At 36.0% G+C, this 24,953-nt stretch overlaps 1 protein-coding gene across 1 annotated transcript in view; it reads left to right on the top strand.

Annotated features, from left to right (window-relative positions):
- The first annotated feature begins 12,396 nt into the window (after positions 1-12,396).
- LOC139125079 (selenocysteine insertion sequence-binding protein 2-like) overlaps positions 12,397-24,953 on the top strand; it is a 57,723-nt gene continuing 45,166 nt past the window's right edge. The window contains exon 1 of the mRNA XM_070691187.1: positions 12,397-12,560. Within this exon, the coding sequence (XP_070547288.1) occupies positions 12,531-12,560 (30 nt within the window). The 5' untranslated portion in view covers positions 12,397-12,530. The remainder of the gene's footprint in view (positions 12,561-24,953) is intronic.

A 24,953-nucleotide genomic window follows, 5' to 3' on the forward strand; every position in this document is an offset into this window, starting at 1 on the left:
TAGTGTTAACATTGTGTTTGTTTTCTTAATTTTCTCTGAAAACCTACCAGCACACGAGATGGTAAACAAAGAATTTATTTAAAGCGCCTTATCAAGAATCACACTGGGTCTTCCAAGGTCAATTCCTGTCTTGTGGTGTACATTGCTTGTACAAGGTCACTTCTGCCAGTAAATAGTAACATCTCAATAGTGATCAATGGATACTGATTTATATATTATCTAATCGTTAAGTATGTTTGTTTGTTTTTGTTTGTTTGTTTGTTGGTTTGTTTTTTTTCACCCAAACTTTGCAACAACTAAGTGTAATCATCAATGTGCTATGTATATGTATCTGCTGTTTTTACACTCTTAGAGCTATGTGGTTGCTAATCCATTGCTTTACTTGGATAACTGATTTATCAAAAGCTGATATCTTTGTTGATGTGGGAATACATCGATAATGGACGGGTATGATTTGTAAAGAGCAAGAAGAGGTGCAGGGAGGGGCAGAAGGAAGGTAGAAAGAAGAGAAGAGAAATTATGAACAATTTTTTTGCCAATTCAGTACGCTAATCTTGATTGAGCTCGACAGCTGACACAATATTTTTCTAGTCCTTCACTTCACAACCAGCCTTGATTATGTCCTTCTCAAAAGCTACAATTCCTGTACACAGAACAAGGTCAACACAACTACTGCTACCCTGGCCTCATCCCCACCATTCTAATAATTTATATAATCTCTTCAAAAATGAATATGCTGTCCCTTAAAACAAATTATGATGCTCTATTTTCATTGCTTTCTGTGTTGATGTTAAATATTCCTACATCATTTTGTATGAAAATATTCTTGCTAAAATTTTTGCGTTGGTTTATTTCAAGCAGCATGCTTGTAGAAATAAGAATTTACCATCTACTATAGGTTACAAAATGCAGACCAGTTGAATTTGATTTGCAATGTGGTATTAGGTTGTAAGATATCAATAATTGATTATTGCTGGCAAGTCCCTTTGTTTTTAAATCCTGCTCTTTACCTCTACTATCATGGTTTGACCCAATTCCATCATTATCAATGGTGGTTTTGGACGAGTTCACAGGAAATTTGGGGGTGAACAGGTCAAATTATTAGGGCACAGAGAATTTATTGAATTTTTGCTTGTTTGTTCTGCAAATCCTGATTTTGAGTAATAATTTTGAAATGACGGAAAAATAATAATGAAACACTCCAAATTTTCTCGTATTGCTACCCAGTACCTGTGTTCACATCATGATATCGGAAACACATTTGTTGAAAACATTATAGTTGTGTGTGTATCCAATGGTGTACAATGGCAAATTGTCTTTATGTTTGTAAAATAAGCATTTGCTTGTCCCCATTTTTTTTGCCGAGTAAATTCAGGAACAAGAAAACTATCATTTGATACAGACTGTATCGTATTCACCTGTACTGGATGACTCATTAGAAAAACAAAAAAAATTGAAGGAAGATTCTAGTACAGAAGACAATTTTTTGAAAAAAAATTGTGTGTGCCAGGACAACGGTGACATTTACTTGATAAAATCACAGATGGTACAATATGTTAGCGATTTGAGACCCGGATACAATTATCATCAGCAGTGTTTGTCTGCAACGTATTAAACTGACTCATCAAAGGATTTCTGGTTATCAGTAAAGCACTCATCAACTTATGCTGGTGTTTGTCATACTTGGAAATCATGTCGACTTTGATCAGAAATGTCCACACTTTCAAGAGATCCTGTATTCTGCAAATTGAAGTTATACACACATGACGTTTAGATTTCCCTGGCATGCATACACGTTGCTCTAACTAGATACTCATACAAATAAAAGTAAATGTACACAATATTTACACAGCCATGTGCTGCTTTTGTGCGCAGTCACAAATTTCGACCGTTGACCTACTTTTCTGGAAGTAAAGGTCACATACTCATCAAGTGCAGCCTGCGTAATGGTTAATCACCACTCTATACCGTGACGTTCCAGACACTGACATGCCCGCCACGCTCCGTCTGTTTGGTATCCATAGCGACAAGGCAGTAGGTCAACCAGGGTGGAGATTGTCAGATAGTTGTCGTGCCGCCAGGATTCTCAACCCGAGTTGGTATCTCCGCTTTCAATCTTGCAGCCAGGTGTATATTGCGCTTGATCGCGAATGACGTCATTTTTTTCTTTCACTAATATGCAAAAATGAATATTTGTCGGTATATTCAGCAAGAACGACAAAAGTAAAACCTGCTAGTTTTACAATGGATACTAAAAGTCACACTAATTTTATGGCTCAGACTACAAACTGCAACAACCGCAATGCATGCAAAAATAAGATTTGTCCGAATTGCGAGCAGTAGTGTACGATGTTGTGTGCATGGAGCTATATTTAGAAACAAACCCGAAATCGCGATCAGCGTTATCGCAGAACCTGCCGGCAAGTCTCTTAACTGCCCCTGTTTCAGGTGTCTCCACTCTGACATTTGTGAACAATTATTCTTATATATATGGTATGCATATTTTGAATTACTGATATGTGATTTTGTTATTGAAGCTTATGGAAATTACTTTTATTTTTTTAGAAATGACGAGACAAGGTGTTTAAATCTGGAAATATTTTGGAATATTGAATTTTATTTGGAAGGGAATGCATAATCATAATAATGGGTGTATTGTGTGTTTAGGCTCAAGGTTGTAAAAAATTGTGATGTCATAGAAATACAAATTTGTCAACAATTTTTAAAATTACTCCTGAACTCAAAATTTTGTCCAACACACTATAAACGCCGGTATTTTCGTTATATATTTAACAATAGTCCTCGAAAGTGCCTTGGAATGGATTGAGCACATTGCGATCATGCTCACTTCACAGACAGCTGAAGTTTGACAGTCACTCTTACTTCCTTGTGTAAACTACCAAATTGAGCATATGTTTCAATCATCTGGGATGGTAATCATATCACTTATGAACCGTCAAAAAAGCTGAAATCCCTAATAATTCGACCACTAAAATTATTTTTGCTCAACTATTGGAAATCGTAATTATTTTTTCTGGTCTAATTGATAGGGCTTTTACAATACTTTTCATAAAGATACTACTGTATTCAGAGTAAATTCTGAGTGCTGTAATTTTCCCACCAAATTTTAGTGCAACATTTTATACCAATTTTCATGAATTTTTCTGTAATTTTCTTGATAATTTTGGACCAAATGGATATGTCATTTCATTGGCTACCGTTTTTTTTTTTTTAAATTTTCACTAAAACTAGAAAAATTTGACTGGCATAAATTTTATAAAGGTAACAAAAGTTGACTTTGGCGCTCAAAGGATTAATAATTGGAGTGTAAATAGGCAAACACTGTCATAAAGTGGTTCTCTGAAACAAACAATCCACAAGGGATGTCCTTGCTATTAAATTATCAATACAATCTTGGGGAGTATATTTTGCTGCCTTCACGACGACAACAAGCCATACTGTTGCCTTTGCACACTGCCGGCTGTAACACACAAGGGTCTCACTCAAGCGTTTGCTGTTCAAGCCAAAACGAGTACTGTCTCAACGTGCGAAAACACTAAAAAATTCATTGTAAATACTTCACTTTGGTTGTCTGTACCAGTCCCAACCTCAATAACAAGTTAAGGTGAAGTACTACGAATTACGTCAAAATTAAGTTGTGGTGTCATTTTCTTGAAACTTTGCATAAATATTCTTGGAAATTGTGCAAGTTCAAAAATGAAATAAAAAATGAGGGTCACCACGCTTGTTTCCATGGAAACGGACGTTAAAATGGCGTCCTTAGAAATAATAAAAATGATATAATTCACTTAAACTAAAGGAAGCAATTATAAACGCTTAGCAAATGAGATAATTTTAATAAATACCAAGACTTAAGATCCATATCTATCGAATGTATAGTTGTGATGATGTTTGTAAAGAAATGTTAACATAAGTATCGATTACAAAATGACGATATCAAAATTATATCACTACATAATTTCCGAACTTTCTCCCTGTCGCTTTGAATGGTGTCATTTTGACCAAACTTGGCGAATAAAATCCTGACATAATACCATTTAGTTTACACTTATAATGAAAGGGTGTCACCACGCTACTTTTTACAATATCTCCAGGTGAATGGGTAATTTGTGCCATATAAATGGGAGAGAAATGTTAATTTTTCGCTCATATGAATAAAAACCAGCTTCCTAGGGGGTCAAAATATGACAAGGTTATAGGTCACATGTATTTCTAAGACACTGGGTCAAAAATTAGGTAAAAGTGCAATTTCAACAATGACAGGTGATGTTAAATACATGCGTTACAAATAACCCTTTGCGGCAGGCTGGAGTTAAATCTGCGCAGAAACGTTCTAAAGCGTGTGCGCGTCCGAATTCGTCGCCCTTTACCTTAATCATCAAGTAATATTTGCCAAAGCACATCTGTCCAAGTCTAGATTTAGAAAAACATCTCATTCACCAAGGGGTTAATAATATTTACCGATTGCAAGAAATTTCATGCAATTCAGTCGGGTGTTTTTCCCGGTACTAAAAGTCAGCATATCTACAACGCAGGGGATGTCTGGCTGTAAAAGTAACAATACCCACTTGGAGATGTACAGTACTTGATTAAAGTTAGTTCATTAATTGCTACCAACTCACCATGGCAACATGATATGCTAATGAATGACCTCAATTACAAATGAATGCAGACAAATTACCTCGGTTAATATAATGCATTTTCTTTATACAGGCCACTTTACGATTATTGCCTTAATTTCCAATGCATGGCTACAAATCTTCATCATTTAATTAGTTCTGATGAAGTTTACTTCAATTTTGTCTTAATTTGGTTTGTAATTAGAGATTAATTACAATTACTGTCTAAATAAGTCAGTTTTGTCTGAAAATATCAAGATCTACTTGATGAAAGATATGGTGGACCTTGATGATACTGCCCAGTCGGTTGTCCACGGCAACCACTGCTGTTTATCTCACGCGCCCATCCTGATGGGAACGTGTCCACAAAGTTTCAGAATTTCTCTGTAAGAGCCCTGTGTGTACAGTGGGCAAGGTCAAACTCGCTGGTCTATGAACCCTTTGAGTGCAAGAGTCAAATTTTGTCGCTTTTATAAAATAGATCCCAGTAAATTTCTTTTAGATTATTGCCTAAATTTCGATTAAAAAGTGCAGCCAATGAAATGTGCTGTCCATTTGGTCCAAAATTATCAAAAAATTACTGAAAAATTCACAAAAATTGGTAAAATGTTGCACTAAAATTTTGGTGGGAAAAAATTACAGCACTCAAAGGGTTGATAGATCCTTCCTGTTGTTTTCTTATTGGCTCTGATGTCCACTCAGAGACAAGAATTAACGAGCACAAACAAACCAACCTGAGTTTATGGCATGTAATTCTATACGTGCATTTTGCAAAATTTCTCATGTCTATAAGCGTTGAATATTTAATAGAGACAATACGATTACTTTTGTTATTTGTGAATTTTTTTATCGCTAACTTAGGATCATTACTCTCATACAAAACACAGAATATATCATAATTAATTCATATCTCTCAGTTTGTTGATTTTTTCAAAGGTCACATTCTAGAGAAAACAAAAACTAATTAATTTTCTTGTTCCATGGACATAAGCAGTCTCAATAATTTACAGCAGAAAAAATTTTCTCACACCTCGTACTTTTTAGTCACAAAAAATATTGCTTTATTACAACAGGATAAACATGTAATTATTTGTGATGTAAATTGTACTTTGTTCGGAGATTTCCGATGACCTCAGCGACCCTGTCAAAGTTTGATCTTTGACTCTCATGATCTTTGATCTCATTTGTTGCCATGGCTACAGTGTAATCAACAAAGTAAATGGCATATAACCAATAAGATCAGCACATCAAAATGTTTTTGTGATTAAGTCATTAATTTATAAAGGTATATTTTAAGTTTGTCTAAAAATATACTGCTTTGTTGTTTAGATGAACATGAAAAAGAAAATATGTGCACGGTGTGTCTTGAAAACATTGTAAATGTTTAACTCTTTGAGTGCTGTAATTTTTTCCCACAAAATTTCAGCACGATATTATACCAATTTTTATGAATTTTTCAGTGATACTTCTGATAATTTTGGACCAAAGGGACATCATATTTCATTGGCTAGAGCTTTTTGTCAAAATTTTGGCAAAAATTTGAAAAAAATTCACTTGGGTATATTTTTTATAGGTGTAGACAGAAATTGGCTTTGGTGCTTAAAAGGTTGATGACGAAAAAGCAGAGCTTGCCACAGTGTGGTTTGCGGTGGACCAAAACTCATTAACATTGTGAACATGTGTTCTTATCAAAGGTGCATCAACACAGTATTGTCATGGCAGAAATACATGCCAGTGTACAGTGCGTTTCACCTAGGTACGGCAACTCAGCGTATGAGACGGACACAATCCACGTACAAAACAAGCGAGTAACTTGGGTATCACGACACATTGGAAAGTCACCAACTTATTGATTAATTACAGTAAACCAGCATAGGGCAGCCGCTTTGTCTAGATTGAGAGATACACTTTATCTACAATGTGTGGTTTTTTAGTTAGTTTCTGTTGAGAATACCTTCACCTCTTGAACTCTTAGCTGAAATTGTAAAAGAAACAGTTACATTGTAGATCAAGTCTAGTCAACTGTTTATCTCTCAGTCCAGACAGCGGCTGCCCCTTGCTGGTTTACTGTAATTAGTCGCAAGTCGGTGGCTTTGAAATGTGTCCATGATACCCAAGCTAATCATATGTTTTGTACGTGGATTGTGTCCGTCTCTTACACTGAGTTGCGGCACCTAGGTGAAACGCACTGTATATTTGCTTACCTAATATGTTTTATTTTAACTTTTGAAGACTCCTACCAAAATTTTATTGGACAACACTTTTATAACTGAAGTGATAGAGTGTTTAATGTTCCACTTAACCAGTTCGTGGCAGATTGACTTGTTCAGAAAAAAAAACATTTACTTTGGACCAAAAGATTTGCAGGCCAGTACTATTACTGAATACCAGAGACTAAGCATGGACATAGACTGTTATGAAACATTCTATACAGTTTTATGCTTAGTTTTATGTTTTTGTACACTTCCGGGACAGATGTTTAGACTCTCAAACTTTTCCAATTCTTTTCTGAGATATCACTTGTGGGGTTCATTTTAAAGCTCTTGGTGTAAGAAAACTTTTCACGTCTTAGTTTTTCAAAAATCCAAATTTTAATTTTTCTCCCATATAGTTAACACAGGACTGGCGGCCATTTTGAATTTTAAATATCGGTAAATCGTTGGTATTTGTTTCTCTAATATAAAAATTTGCATGGTGACCTTTGATTTTTTTATTCTTTATTTTGAACGACAGTGGTTGAAATATTTCTTAAGGAAAGTTTGAGCAAAAGTTTAAGTCTTTCACTTTTGAGGTGCATACTACCTTAAGAACAATAAAGCAGGAGATGTTATTTATATACTAGCTCCTCATTTATTTTACATTATTGCAGTTTGTTGTATAGATATGCACCGCAGCAGCACAAATGTACCGTATTTTGCCACAGTGCTCTTCACTTGCCTTACATTTGAATGAGTTTGAATTTGAAAATTGTACCTATCCTCCCCCAGAAGTATTCATTTTAATTCCAGGAGATGATGCTTTTAGTACCTTTGAAGTATCTTCATTTCAATTTGTAACCTGTTCGCCCTAAATTCCCTGTAGAAAGGTCCATGATCACCATTGATAACAATTGGGTTTGGGCCAAACCATGGAGGTTAACAGGTTGAAGCCTGTATGAAACCAGTGAAATGTTGATTTTTGTATCAAAGGTTTCAATTCACATTGGTACCTGCAGATGGAGGGGGGCTGCAATCAGTTACACAACATTCCTGCAATATCACAATCCTTTGTCACAAATTCACAACAGAATGTACCCTTTCAAAGCAAACAGTCCTGCTTATACATACTTTCCTGCAGGCGTAAATAAAGTCCTGTGAATAGACCTGACTACAGGTATGATCCTTTGTCAATGTGTTGTGTGTTTTTGTTGTAGAATTCAACAATGTGGCTTTTATCTCTACAACTCTAAAGCCTAAGCTCTTTTTCTTATTAAAGTTTCTCTCTGAACAGAACATTATAAGAACTCTCTGTTTATCCTCTAAAAAGGTTTCAGGATGTCGTGATTTGCATATGACCTTAAATGACCTGTCATGTTCTTTTTCACGACATAGTCATCAACACCGCTACTTATACATGATAAGTCCTGGTTTTTCGACTAGTTTCAACTGTCTGCACATTTAGATCATATTCATGGGTTTTTCCCCCTTTTTTTGACCAAAAGTCATTTTGTCAGACATATTTTGGAGGTATCAAACTCATTATAGAGAAAAAGTTTGATGACCCCTGACACTAGCTCTCTGAGTACTGCACTTTGGCGCAAAATTTGAACACTAAAGAGTCAAAGACCCTTTGAAAAGTTGGGTGCGTCAAATTGTTCCATTATTGTCAGTCAATAGTTATTCTCCAGACGATAATGACATCAGCATGTTTCTTTGAGTTTCAAAACAGACGACTGTACAGAAAATCTATTTATCGTAGCTTGAGCTATATTCCAAAACATTGTGTACCTTTGGAAACATTAAAGATAAGAACACTGACTGGCTGTCTATGGAATTAACACTTTGAACACTGTAATTTTTTCCTGCCAAAATTTCAGTGCAAAATTTTACCAATTTTTATGAATTTTTCTGTAATTTTTTGATAATTTTGGACCAAATGGACATCACATTTCATTTGCTACAGTTTTTTTCTCAAAATTTTGGCAAAAATCTGAGAAAAATTGACTCAGGTTTATTTTATAAAGGGGACAAAAATAGATTTTGGCACTCAAAGGGTTATAATTCTTAACTTCTGTAGATATTCACGGATGTGTGCTGTTTGTGTTCTGTCCTAGCGGTGATATCAGCATCCACTCACATTATGGTGCCCAGTACCTTCATCCTGATAGTCTAGGAATTTGTTTTACTTTGTTTTTGGAAGCTTATAACGTTGCTTTTTGTGAGATTCATTCAAAAGACAATGATTGTTGCACATCATTTGTACAAGAGAAATGGTAAAACCAAACGTACAATGCCTGAAATGTCCTCATAGAAAGGTATATTAATGCTTTCAAAAACTTAGATTTGTAATTTACTCTGCTCTAGGCTTTGTGGGTGACAAATTTCTATACTTAAAGGTAGTGTGCTCATCGACACTAAAATACTTAAAACTTTTGCTTAAACTTTCCTCAAGGAAACTTAAGACCATATCCTTTAAAAATCAAGAATAAGAATCGAAGATCACCTCACCAGATCAACAATAGCAGATTTTAAAGTTAAAACGAGAAACTGTATTTTAGTAAAAAGACAGTGGAATTCCATCAAGCTAGCAACTAGGTGATTGAGCTGTATAATCTTGCTCAGTGCTCGATGCTAAAGCAGAGCGTTATAATTAATAACCAAATAAGTTTCATGCATCCTTTCACTTCTGTCTAAAGATTGCATGATACATGAAACGTAACAAATATCATTACTTTGTACTTGAAGTAATTTGTGTTAATATATATATATATATATATATATATATATATATATATATATATATATATATATATATATATATATATATATATATATATATATATATATATATATTTAGTATGTATTTCAGTTTAGCTGTTCCTATGTACAATGGATCATCTTTTTCTGTAGATTTTATATGTACATAATAATAGTTCAGCAAAACCTCAATTAATGTTTTACTCCAAAGTAGGTAAGTAAACTTAGTATGTTTACATTGGTGTGTTTATCTGTCTGTATCTTCTTAATAGGATTATGATCTATTTTTGTCTACATCATGTTTACATTGACATGAGATGGATTGCCAGAAAGAAAATGACAGTAAATAAAAAAATGGTTTGGAATTTCTAAAAATGAAAAAGAATTAGAATTATGGCTTGAAAACATGTTTGTATGATATTTCTTCTCTAGTAAAAATTGCTTGTTGTCACAGTTGTTGTCACAAATGCATGTATAAAACTTAATCATGTAAATTTTAGCAAATGGGAATAGAACATTAAGGTAGTTTGCGCCTCGAAAGTGAAAGCATCAAACATTTGCTCAAAATTTCCCCAAGAAATCTTTCAACCATTATTTTTTCAAAATCAAGAATAAAAATCAGGGGTCACCATGCAAATTTTGAAATTAGAGAAACAAGATATTTGAAATTCAAAATGGCCTCCATCCCTTTGTTATCTCTATTGAGAAAAATAAAATTTAAAAACTAAGCCAGTGAAATGTTTTCTTACACCAAGACGTTTAAAATGAACCCCCGCAAGTGGTATATCAGGAAAGAATTGTAAAAGTTTGTGAGCCCGAATATCTGTCCCCGAGGCACATTCTACCTTAAGGTAGTACGCACCTCGAAAGTGAAAGACTCACTTTTGCCCAAATTTTTCCCAAGGAATATTTCAATCATTCTCTTTCAAAATCAAGAGTAAAAATCGGGGTCACCGTGCAAATTTGGTACTAGAGATACAAATTACCCAAGATTTACCGATAGTTGAAATTCAAAATGGCCGCCATTCCTGTGTTAACTCTAGAGAGAAATATAAAATTTTGTTTTTTTTTGAAAAAACTAAGACGGTGAAAAGTTTTCTTGCGCCAAGAGCTTTAAAATGAACCCCCACAAGTGGCAGATCAGACAAAAGATTGTAAAAGTTTGAGAGCCCGACTATCTGTCCCTGAGGCGTGTTCTGTGTACATCATGGCTTTATGAACATGACTTTTGTCATTTGTGAATTTTATCAGATGAAAACAAACTATTAGCTGTTTTTTAATAAAAATATCAGCTTTCTCTTTCGATTCGCACAGTTAATGTTAAAAACTTTATTGCCCGATTCGCAAGTATTCCTGGGGGTTTAGGCTAAAGGTCACCTGTTGCCATGGAACTTTGAGCGCTTGGATTACACTCAGAGTCCGCATACCAAACATGCACAAACAGCGTTCTAATTTTCATCGGTTTGTGCCAACAGAACTGAAAAAATGTTGACGTGTTTGGAAAATGAAAGAGACTGCAGGTCTGAGTTGCACTTGTTTCTTCTACTTTCTATGGTACTCGACTTCAAATCTTTAATCACCTTCCAGAGTCTTAATCATTTTCATGTAATAAGCTTATTTACAAAATTTGTTGATCATTCTATTTTTTCTGGTTACGTCATGCAATTGATCTATTATGTATGATTTCAATTCAAATTTATAAAATTAATTAATCGCTTCATTTCAAAAATTATATAATTTTCTGGTGGCGTGTAATTGATTTATAAATGAAGCTAATTAATTACTAATTAATTTTAGCGACTGAACGGCCTAGTCTGTTAGTGACGTGGCCTGCAGGCTACATGTTGATAGAATTCTTTCAGAAATGGTGTCGATCCGTACGGGTTACTTTTAAATACCCCAACGGTTGTCAATTAACTAAAAGGTAAGTTCTAGTGACACGACTATACGATAATTTAAAAGTAATCAAATTAGTACGAAAATAAAAACTGGAGATTGCGATTATTTTCGATGTCCGTTACGTCATACTTCATGCTTTCGGACATCGGAGAGACCTCAAGCTTCAAGGCCTAAACTTTGGAAATAAAGTTATTTGGTATGTGAAAGTTATATCGACTTTTCTGAAAGTTTCACCTTAAAAAACTTTACCGACTTTCGAAAATATTAACCCTCTGTGGAAAGGTCCCTAGGGAGAGCGTCTACTCGCTTGCACGTGTTAACTTTTTGCTGCTGGGATAGCGTTCTTCACAACCAAACTTATCAGCACATGCAGCCCCAGCACAGCACAGGTTGTTCGTCAAACCGAACCAAGATGTACTAATCGTCGCTCTTTAGAACAAAGGTGTAACGTTTTGTACCAGTGCGTGACCTGTTCACATTGCGTCATTGTAAATAAACGTCAATAAAGCCGATCGGCGCAGCTAGCGGTGGTTGTCAGACTTAACTGTTTACCCCATCGTCATATCAACAGGCGCAAATAAACGTAAACAAACAAACTTTGGACAGGAGACGTCGCGTTGTACATTCACAAAAACGTTTTTCCACCAGAATTTCATTTTAAGTGCTTTTCTTTTCGATTGCGTGAAATGGAGAGCGCTTTCCGAGCGTTCGCAACATGTTTTTGTAATTAAAGGCGATCGGAATAAAGTTAGAAATGGGAGAGTCAAGCTGTTTAACAAAATCGATGGTCATCGGTATTTCTTCACAATGCCTTGCACGAGCCTCTATAACCCCACCGTGACCCTTATGAATAAGTAATAACATGCAAATAATCTGTCGTCCAATCACTTCTCGTGTTAGAGGTCACATGACAACCATATTCTCAAATTATTTTTATTCGTAATTTGTATGCAGTGACTTTGGTGGAAAATAGCTATCTTTCAAAGAGGATTTCTTACAATTTTCGCTCATGTAAGGCCATATGTGCGGTTCCTAAATGTCTCATGGTGGAGAGAAGTCCCCTCGGGTAAGTCCCTAATTTTTTCGCGATGTTCCGACCAAAATTTTGGTCATGTTTCCGCCTAGACATAGCCGGGTAGCGACTCTTTCAATGCAGCGACCGCCATCTTGTTCTGCATAGGAACCGATTCATTGCAGCCTTATTATCAGAAATTCATAATTTTTTGACACGATTTAATGTTTACAATTGTTTCCTGACATAGATTCGTTTGCATAATCAATTGATTTTATTGTCTGATGCAAAACGATTTTTCACCCGGTAACATCGTCAGAAATCCCGAAACACGAACGCGTGTGTAATGACATGCAGTGCCTAGTGACTACGATACGAACCGCGCCCATGCCGGTTTAACATCCATCCGAAAGCAACGGATATTATTGAGTTATTTGGCCAGAGAATATAAATTCTCAGTGTGAAATCGTTGCACAAAATTTCTGCTACTCTGAAGTTCAGGTTGTTCAATTACTTTGATCATAATTGGCAAATTAGAGTGCCTAGACAGCGAGCTGACAAGGCTGGGTCACTGATGATGAGCGCATGACCCAGGCCAACCAACCGCCTTGGTTCATGGTCTCAAGTTACTTTCACTAAATTGGAGGCGGGACGATCATCGGCCGCTGTGAAATCCAACATCTCCACATTCCTGTAAATTATGCCCTTGCCTCGCCCATTAGCAGAACTGTGTAAATTCGGGTTCGTAGCCGATAAAACCCTCCTCTGAAGTGAAAGTGCGGCTAGCACGTAGGAAACGTATTGTGACAATGTGGTTCAGATTACAGGGGTGTCTCTGAAGCAGACGAGCAATACACGAATCCGTTGTATGGTCCTGTCACTACCTTTCTGTGTCCGAGAGTTTGTATAACATGAAACTGTTTGGTATTGGCATCGCTATGGTCCTCTCTCATATCCTGAAATATTTCAGCTTTTTTATCAGATTTGACTAAATCAATCAGAAACACATAGCTTTCAACATAACTGTATTTACAAAGAAATTACACAAGTCTTTCCTATATTACACAATACTTGCTGTTAAATGTGTTAATGCTGTTTCTTATATGGAGCTTAAGGCACGTAAATTTTCGTATCACTTCTGTAAAACGGGCCTATAAAATCGCCTAACTCGAAGTTTAGTGTTTATGTGTTTATTTTACATGCTTTGACCCACAGACTTTAATTTTCTAGCACAATACATTGTCAAGTACAAGTTGACACCATTATTTAGGCAGATACAAATTCACTCTTTCAGTTTGTTTATCATAATGTCTGTCGTTTCCCAGCTTAGCTGTAATTGATGCAAATATTTTGATCCTCCTGGTCATAAAATGAAGAAATATTTCATATGTCGGTCCATAAATTCATGACAATCCAAACACTGGCGAAGCCCTATTTCATTCTTTGTTGTTGCAGACCTTATTGTTCATTTGTTTATAAGGGACCTTGAACTTTCCATATCAGTTAGGCGGTTAAAGTAGTACTGATTTAGCAAAAGTGGCCTGGTTTGCATGGGTGTGGTGAGCCCAGATCTGGAATTTAAGATGATAGGATGTGATAAATTTGTGCCCTGAATATCTTAGTCACTGAAATTTTGAACCCCCGTGCAAGTTCCTCCCAGTATTTTCATGTATTGCCTGTGGTTGACCATGAAGATTTATTACTCGGGCGTCAGGGCATCTTTTTATATCAAAGGCTGCAGACTGAATACTGAGTGTCTGGTTTAAAAAGAAGTTCAAGGTTATACTGCAGCTGTTATTGGAAAATAATAAGGGAAAAATCTCTTTGCTGATCATGGGGTACATGTACTTGCTATATCTTTATTTGTCAATTTATTGATTTGTTACAAAATATTGAAACTACATGTATAAGTTACTGTAGATTTGATAGATCCAGTTTTATAGGAAACAGCTTATGCTGTAGTTGATTGCTAATGTTTTGAAAAAAGAAATGTAGGCCATCACAAAAATGGTTCTGTGTCAGTTTGGGTGTGAGTTATGAAAGCTACTTGTTAGAAATGTTGCTATAGTGTATGGTAAGAATAATTCAGGCTATGGGCAATGACTTGCTTTCACAACAAACCCATATAAATGTTGATCTATTTACCTGCAGTAATATGTGAAAGTTGTCCACAGTGGGAAGGTATTATGGTTGGTACAATAAGACAAGATTTATTTCAGACTCTTAATTCATACCCAGTTTGCATTTCCAACGCTCTCCAATTTTCTAAATTGCATGTTATCAAGGTTAATCATAAATTATCAACACTGTTCATTCATTTAAAAAAAATTAATAGAATTGAGTGTGTCATAATAAAATATTAATTTCAGACGAGTGTTAACTTTTTATGTTTTCACGTCTTTTGTGAAGTAAGCAACAGTAAACTAACAAATATTATTTCTTAACTTTTTGATTATCTGTTTAACCCGTGTATGTGTGTGTTTATATATATATATATATATATATATATATATATATATACAAACATTCAGTTTCCTAAAAGTCATACTTTTGAAGGGACATGCATAGTAAAAATGATACACAACATTGCTATTGTGATGTTCCTAGCTTACTGAAAAGCTTTTACTTCTAATGTACAAAGATAGAGAGAAATTCTGATGAGATTAGTTTTAGTCTGGTTTGATAGATTTGCATAAATGACAGTGCTATCTTGAAAACCTTGGTGTCAATGGAGACACAAATTGTATTGCCACTGATGAGAAACCCTTGACATTTCTCAAGGTCCAAACTCAATTTTTACTTTCAAAACATTCCAAACTTCAAAACTGTGGTTATCAGTAGGTATTCAAGAGTTTATGGTGTTGATTAAGTGTCTATGTTTTGTAATATCTCCAATTTTACCCCATCCACTCAGGGTAGTATGATACTGATGATATTCATGTCATAGACACTTAACCTTTTACACAAACTCACAGACTGCACGCTGAATTCCTCGCCAATTTTTCACATACGTGCCATTATATAGCTGTGGTGTTGGGTGTTTTCATGCTGGCACAACTTGATACAATATATTGCAGCTTTTGTTTCAGTAGTAGTATTGTAGCAATGTTTGATGAAAATTCGATCAGATGTCAGTTAAACCTTCATCGGCTGTTACTGCACAAAATATTCTCAAATGCTTTTTCGCAAGTTTTGTCTTTTCTTAGTTTGATGTAATAAAACATCTTCCTTCATATAGAGTTCCTCTCATGAATCATAATTTCCATATTGATACATGGTCTAGTGGATTTCCACCAAAGCTAGATGATACTTCCTTGTTCTGATAGCATATCTGATTTCTGTCATGGGATAAAAATACGGCGATTGTCCATATCTAGAAAACAATATTCGGTGCCACTTCATGTTGGGTGTAGTCATTTGATGTGGTCTATGAATCAGTCTTGTAGTTGGAAAGGGTGGTTTGATTGACACATAGTATTTGTTTTTGGGTACTGGCCTGAGGCTGACATGCCTGCACATAACAAATTGAACTCCTTGTGTTTAGTTGGTAGTGGGTTCAGCCCTATTTCAATTATCACAGGCAAATTTGTATTCTCTCTTCACGGTTACACCATTGAAACAATATATTATACATTACAATCGATCATCATTTGGATTTTGTTCAGAAATTTTTGTTGCTAGAATAGTAAGCAGTCGTAACTACCAACCTTTTCTTTTTGGCCCTTTATCGTGTTCAAGGGAACTCCAAATTTTGTGGAAGTATTCCTACAATTAAACCTGGATGTTCAAAAGATTAGGGTTTTGGGTGAAGTGCATAAGTGTAGTTAACCATGCACATGTTTTAGTGCTCTATAATCCTTCAACTGTTGCCTGGTCCAATGACCAGTTGGAAAAATTTCATGGCTTTCAGTTCATGGTCCTGGTTACTCAGGCATGAGCATAGCCTGTCTGAACATGGAGGCATCACAAAAGATGGGATGTTGGAAAATGTTCATCACACAGTCTTGCGATAATCGCCATGGCAACTCCAAGCAAAGCTACAAATTTGCTGGAGTGGTATGTGTGATCTAGCATGACCATCCGAATCATCTGTTGTATCAGTGTTAACCCTTTACCTGTCGGACAGTATCACTTCCCCAACTGCCAAGTCAGTAAAAAGCAGTATTGAGCCAAAATCATATGTATTTTCACTGACTTGGCTTGGTATGTTATAGCAGCTTAGTCTGAAAAAATCATGCTTACAGTATCTCTGTCTTCAGGGACCTGCAAATCTTCAAGTCTTTTGATAAAATGCATGTTATGGGACATGTTTTGCTTCACTAGTTTTAACAAACTTGACCTGATGGTGATACATGTACATGAACTTGGCAGGAAAACGGGTAATGTCAAAGATTGCATTTTGAAGATCAGTATCTGTCACTGTATTCAAATCACCTGAATTTGAAAACCTAATTTGATAATATCAAATCATTGCTGGTACAGATCGGTTGCTTCAGATGCTTTGACACAGATCCTGTACCGGTACCTTGTGTCTGGCTTGTTAATAAAATGACCGAGATGGAACCAAGTTGGTGGAGGTACATGCTGCATAAAAATACGTTTGTTGTCGAGAATCATGAAAAGTTGTTTGTGCCATGTGCCTGACCCCATTTACCAGTGTATGGTCCAACTTTAGCAAAGAAAGCAATACAGTATGACTGGGCCAAACCATTGCAGTGAAAGGGTAAAATAGAGGTGCAAGGTGTTAGGAGCAAATAGGTTGCATTTTATCGTGTAATTATATCTGGCTTGGTCTACTACGCCCTTGTTTTCTGAGGACATATTCAGAATGCATCTGCCCTAGGTGTGTGTTTTGTCACGTGTGTAAGAAGAGCTTTCAGTTTGCGTTATTATGTGACAACGATTTGAGTTCCTACATGTGGGTGTGTCATTGTCCACACATTGTGGATAAACCGTGCACACTTTCCAGTGTATGGTTAATCCCATGAATTGCATGTAAATATTGCAGCTTATTTGGTGAAAACAGACTATTCAATTAACTAAGTGGTCTTGTGGAGTAGAAGAGGATATTATTGCTTATCGGCAGATTTCACATCCACACAAAATGACGAATCTTAAAATGCAGACAAGATAATTACATCTCATAGATAGCAGCTGGAGAAAGGAATATATATTTTCATGTGACGTATGTTTGACATGTAAGAAATCCTTCCAGACATACAGATTGGTGAGATGACTGAAAAACCGCTTAAAATTGATAAAATTGAAACCTAGAATTTGAATTTCCTGGATGCTTGCTGAGTGCTAGGGAGTTTTGTGATACAGATACTTGCAAAATCAGCCATGCATGGTGCAGATATTGGCTGGCTGTAAATAAGTGTGGCTAGAATTTTTGTATGCTGTATTTCATCATTTTGGCGTTGAAACGCCATTTCACTTTTACCAGGGTCATCTTGCCAATACATGTAGTTTCATTTGTATACTAAAACATGTCAGTTGGGGGTCAAGAGACTCATAATAATGGGTAACTGTAGAGTTCTCAATCACTCTTCCCAAGAGACTGCAAACGTGCACCTATGAACCGTAAAATTTATCTCATTTTCATGAACAATTTCTTAGGAAAGGTTAAAAAATACTGGTCCTTGAATTTTTTAGGAAATTCACACTTTATACAGTGTTTTTTGAAGGCAGTTAGCAGGTGAATAATACTTGGGTTCCCCAGTCATTTTACCGGGGTTCCCCTTGGTATATCAGTGTCATCAGATTAGAGGACAGCAGAAATGTTACCATGGTTGCCAAATCATTTACCGATGTTCCCCATCCTTACTGTAACAAAAACACTGTGGACTGTACAGGCTTTTGGGGAACACATGTTTTAAGTAATTTACGCCCTTATGTCAAGTAACTTAACTGTATAATTGTTTACAGTTCTGATACAAGTGTAATATAGCTGTATCAGAACTGTAAACAATTGTAAATGATCCTTTGTATAATGTAAACATGGCAGGATATATATGTGAAGATTTCATGCAGGGATTATCCGTGTATTGTCAGTGCATTTCATGGAATCAGTCACACATATCAGAATACAGTGAGTTCAGAAATCCATAACAAAGAGTTTACAAATGCCCCTGGGATAGTAGGGAGTACAATCAGTCAGAAGTCAGTGTTATAAATTGGTGAGGTTGATAGTCAGTAAAATATTTAACTTGTGTATTAACCGGTGTTTCAAGCAAGATATAAATCATTTTGTAGAATATTTTTATTGCATTCACCTTTGGAACTGTTTATACTGCAGGAATTATATTGTTACACCCATGATGGCTTCTTGTTTATGAAAAATTAAATCTTGCAGGGCTGGTTTATGAAACCGTGGGAATGAATTGACTATCAACATACATCTTCTGTGCTCAATATTTTGATTTTGGTGATCCTGTTTGATTTATTCACAAATATTTTTATGTATAGCAAGAGATAGGGTGTTTTTCACAATCACTAATTCATGCCTTTTATGTAAGACTAAATTGCTCTCCATGTTTCGTAAAAAGAAAATTTGATGTACATTACTAGTTTTATCATTAGCGCTCTGCAGGTTGTACCTAAAAGTAGGACGTTTCGCCACAGATTTTTAGATTCCAGTAGACTTTGACAATATTTAACATACATGTTAGTTTTAAAATGGCTTTTTTATGCACTACATGTCATGAAAAATGGGACCTCAAGCTCACAGAAATGCTAGGTCTGGTGAGAGAACTTTATCAATGTGTATCTTGGAGACAAATTGACAATAGGATCAAAATTGACTGAATATCTGCAGCAAAGGTATTAGCCAGTTGCTTAATAGGTCACAAAGGTCGCCGGAGTGTGGCTGATTGATATGTTAATCATCACAGCAAACAATAAAGAGGTGGTGTCCACTTTGTATGGGATGTGAGTGCGAACAGGAAATTATGATATGGATGTCTGAAGTGTGAACTCCCACGACAACACCCATTTTGAAAAAAAAATACAACGGAAAATTGATTTCAATGGAATTAGACCACAGTCTCTCCACCAGACCCATGCTATTGAACAACTATCGATTGAAATATGATGTAAACTGTAATTAATTAAGTAGTTATGTCCTGAGTGCATTGATATGGTAAAGAGTGTTTGTATAAGATAGGGGCTAATTCATCTCTTGATAATGGCCGATTAATTCCAACGCAGTGTATTGCATTTTCTGCTAGGTTCATGGTGTTTGTTTTCAGAAAATGGTTGCCCAAATTGCATCATCCTGACTTTTTCAGCAGGGCAGCTATGTGTGAGTGCTCTTCCTAGTAGTTGAATGATAAATTTCAGAAATTTGGTGTGTGTTTAGTTCCCCAACGAGCATAGTCAATGGCGTAGTGTGGCCTAAATACTGGTAGTGTGTTTATGCAAATGAAAAACAATGTATTTCCTCATTTTCCAATAAACACGTGACATTGTTTTTGCTGAAGGTTCGGGAAGACAGGCAAATGTAGGGAAATGGTCTTGATCCTATTGTTTCTGTTATCTTCAAAGGGGAACTCTGGTAAAATATTTCCCTTTTGGGTGCCAAAGTCAATGTTTGTCACCATTATAAAATTTACACAATCCCAACAATTTTTTTCAGATTTTTCCAAAATTTTGATCAAAAACTACAGCCAAGGAAAAGTGATGTCTATTTGGTCCAAAATTGTCAAAAAAATTACAAAAAAATTCATAGAAATTGGTAAAATTTTGCACTAAAAATTTTGGTGGGAAAAATTTACAGCACTCAAAGGGTTAACAAAAACACTGCACATCTACCATTCTGTTTAAATTATACACACTGTGACTCACAGCAAGACATAGTGTTATGCAGTGTTCATCAACAGCCAGATAGTTCTATTTCTGTAAAATATTTATTGATATAAAAGTGAACAATTAAAATGGTTGAGAAAAACACAAAAATATTAACCGACTTCTTAGTTCCATTCAGATTATGATTGGGTGTATGTCGTTGTGATGTAATTTCTTCTAATATCTCTGCTAAATGTAATTGTTTATCAAGAGCTGTTGATGTTTGCATAACCAATTATGCTTGTTTGCTAAAACATCCACATAGGATTTTTTGATTTCTATTGATTTTATTTATAACAGATATTAATATTTTAATTGTGCTTGTCAACATGGCTATAGATTTCTTTTGTGTTTTTGGCAAAGAGGGAGTACATTTGATCTACAGAAATGAGTTTCCTTTCAGTGAAAAAAAATTATTTGTATGCAAAGTGGGTGTGCAACAGTTGTCATTTGAAATGCTATGGCTTTTGTAACCCTCTCAACGTAAAGTGCTGTGAGTATTGATGTTAGGAAAAGCTGTCTGTCATTGTATTTTCCATGGCTGTCATTTGTCGGTCACGCTGTTTTTCCATTTCATTGAATAGCCAATATGAAAACGCATTGAGCCCTTGTCTATGAAAATTCACATAGAAATTTACCGTACAGGTTGAAAGGTGTGGCAAGCCATGTGTTGTGTCCTTTTCTTGTCATTCATTTCTGTAGGTTCGATGAACCCTTTCAAACTGTGATACAACACTGTTTTCTGTGGAAAAGTCATACCCCTTTACCAAGACACGGGGTGAAGGCAGGGGTCAATTTAGTAAAAAAAATTTAATGTATTTACAGTAATATAGGCCAAGGCAGATGTGATGTATAACAAGCAGAGATTGAATCTTGTTGCAGGACTATCCGTATCATTTCAGTGAAGACACAGGTAACTATAGTATCTCTGGTAGTGTTTATTTAGTGTGGTACACCGGAGACAGTTCATTTAGCCACTTCCTGTGAACACACACACTTACCTCTGTGTACACAAGTGGACATTGGTCTTGAGAAAGTCCAGTCATCAATCATTGCCAGGGCAGTCTACCATAGACAGTGTCAGTGCTGTAGCCCTTTACCTGCCAGACAGTATCACTCCCCCCGTCTGCCAAGTCAGTTAAAAGCGGCATTGAGCCAAAACCATGTGTATTTTTACCCACTTGGCTTGGTACGTTATAGCAGCTGTAGTCTGTAAAAATCATGTTTACAGTATCTCTGTCTTCAGGGACCTTCAAATCTTCAAGTGTTTGTTGAAATGCACCATATTTGCTTTACTGGTTTTAACCAACTTGACCTGATGGTGAAATATGAACTTGGCAGGAAAAGAGATACAATTGGTACCAACTATTATATAATGCTATAGTTCATCTTTTTCAATGATGTTTGTGGCAGAGATGGCTGACTCACGTAATATGTGTCATTGTAACAGCACTATTTCCTGAACACCAGTGATAATTTTTGTTCCTCTCTGAGCCTTCCCCCTTCCAAAATCAAATTACCAAATTACATTATGCACATCCATCTAACCCTGTACACATAACAAATTGACAGTAAATTTCAGACAGTAAGAAGTGTAATATTTGGGGAGTTTATCAGAGAAATGATGGTTTTCACAACACGATAATAACAGTAGCCTTGTTTAGAATATTTCAATGACGGATTGACACTCATAGTGATGATTATAAACATTCCTGTAACTGCTTTTGACGTGACCAGGAAGCAGATCTTTTGAAAAGAACTCTAATATCAACAGATGTGACCACGTGAATGGTGTATGTAAGGTTATCATGGTAGTTCAGCTCGTTCAACATGTTATGGATTGCAATGATATGGTATCTAATGTCGCTCTGATGTCAAACAAAGTTTACAGAAGAAATGTCCCATGTATCATTCATCGTCAAAACTGGCCCGGCGAAGTCCTGAAATATTAAATTCTTGCTGGACTTATCAATAGCTATGTTGATAACAAGTGTAGGATGAAGATATAAAATATTAGTGAGGAAAATTTTTTTCACCCTGGCTTTTGTTTCATTGAGTTTGACGTGTGGAGTCAGGCATGTATATTTGATCAAAGATCAAATTTCCAGTCGAAACTGATGAACTATGAATTCAGCTGAACGGATTTGGAAAATTGGAAGGGTGTATCGAGCAAAAAACGCCTAGAAAAATGGTATCAGATATCTTTTCCGCTTATCTAATAATTTGGGAAGCTTGAAAGGAGTGGCCGTTTGTTCTGGGACCAAATCTACTGTTGTATAATTCATTTCACCATACAGTCAGGTAAAAATAGACTTCCTCAAATTATACATTATAATGTATTGTATGGCTTTCCGTGCTGGCAAAACTGCTGGTGTCTGTGTGTTGGTCTGTTGATGTGTATTATCAAGTAATTCATTTTTGTGCGTGTTGGCAGTGATAAGGCGTAAATAGTTATCGAGTATGGCAATAATTATGTTTGGCTGGGTGCCAGGATGTCACCTTAGATCCAGGCTATTGTTTCCACAAATGGTAAACCTCATATCCATGTTGGATATATATAGGTTAGGAATACACCATTACGTGCAGATGGTGAGTTGGGGCATTCAAACTAGATGTGCAGTATTTTCGCATTTCAAGATTCTAAGTTTTTTTTGAATCATGGCAGAGCATGCATAATTTTTTCCAAATTTTTTTTTAGTTTCCGGCCGTTTGCATATTTTAAGTGTAAAGGCAGGAAGGTTGCTATGAGTGTTTTGAAGAATTTTTTACAGGGCCTGAAAATTACGCTTGCCCGATGCCCGGGACAGACTGATTTCTAATACGGACAAGCACAAAACTAGCCCTCACTTGCCCGCGGGCAGAAAGTTCAGAGTCACTCAGTGTTTTGCCAAGAGTGTGTTCTTTCGTCTTTTGACGCAAATTAGAAACAATGTCCCTAGAAAGTACCAGACATGGGTCACTCGGACGCACTCAAATCGGGACTTTTTTTTTCGTCTCAACCGGAACACTAAAGAAAAAAAATCAGTTACTCTGTTACAGTTTGCGGTTCATGGTATGAGCAAGTCGATGTGCGTCCACTAGCCACTGGACCCTGCAAATGCCGGGCCACGTACACTCATAATACATGTAAAATGTAACGAGATAATAACCAGAAATGTTTGAAGCGGAAGCCTGGATTATTTTAGAACAACTAACTTCCAAACAATTTGGACAGTGAACAGTAAAGCAAACTTTATTGACAACCACCGTTACTCTACCCAGCTAACCTGCTAGCTATATATAAGTAGTACACAGTGTGCACGGAGAATGAAATTTCTAGCCACACTGCACGGAGCATCAAACGGCACTATGTGGTGTGATGGAAGCTCACAACTTTACCTAAAAATATCAGTAACTCCAAAATTTTGATGAAGCACTATATCCCTGTCTTTCAAAGTAGTATTTTGCAGTCAGAAATTTCTCCAGAAGGAGTCTCATGCTACTCTTCGATCGTACGCAGCAAGCTTGAGTAGGTCACCATGCTGAATTCCTTATATGGTCAAGACCCCCTATCTTGATTGTAGCGGACCTTAACAAAAGCCACCTAGCTTGTCAAAACCGTGGTATGGCAAGTTGCTATTGCTATTATGAAGAGAAAGGAGTGCCTCTCAGATTTTTAGTGTTTTCAACCCATTTTTTTTGCAATTTCAATGAAATGTATCAGTCATTTGGGCAATTATAAAATGAATTGAACTTTACAGCAGTAGTGAAAAAAACTATGTTAAATGTCTGCATTAGACATTGTCTTCAATCACTTCAGTCATAAGTGTGATGAAACATCTTACTAGTATTTATTTCTGTTAAACACATCTAATGCGGTAACTGGCAAGAATTCCCATAAAAGACTGAAGCATATTAAATTAATTTCATTATGGTAATGTACTTTTTTACAATTAAAAACTGTAAATACCACCAATTTGTCACAAACCATTGTAGGAGAGGTCCCACAATCTGGGTAAGAGCAGAATCATTTTTTTGGAAAATTTTCAGGGCAAGTGAGTTTCTGCTACGGACAAGTAGAAAAATAGAGGCTACTTGTCCGGGGACAAGTGGATAAAAATTAAATTTTTCAGGCCCTGTTTTACCAGGCAGATAATTTCAATTTCCAATGTGACAACCCCTGTAGATACAATGGTCCATCCCTTATCAGGTTAGACAATAACCTTTCAGTTGATGTTCCAACAGTTGGGTAGGAATTTAGGTTCAAAGTTATTGAAGCGTTTTACCACAGAGATTGGAAGTAATCATTAACTCATGGAATTCATCATTAATTTCAAGGTGAAATTCATTATTGAAGTCCAGGTGTCAAAAGAATTATTTTTTTTTGACTTCCCCGCTGCAAATGTCATAAAATCTGCTGGTATGCAATAAAATGAATACTGTAGGTCATACTTGTAGATATTGGAGATATCGATGACTCATTTGTGTCAACTGTATCCAACAACGCCAAACTTTATGGTTTCATACACACCTTGCCCACTTAAAGTGTACCTATGTGTGATTTAGTACGTCATGAACTTCAGAAAATGGGAAAAATTACCCCAAATATACTACTATAAAAAT

Source organism: Ptychodera flava, assembly GCF_041260155.1.
Source record: "Ptychodera flava strain L36383 chromosome 23 unlocalized genomic scaffold, AS_Pfla_20210202 Scaffold_24__1_contigs__length_23054250_pilon, whole genome shotgun sequence".
NCBI lineage: Eukaryota > Metazoa > Hemichordata > Enteropneusta > Ptychoderidae > Ptychodera > Ptychodera flava.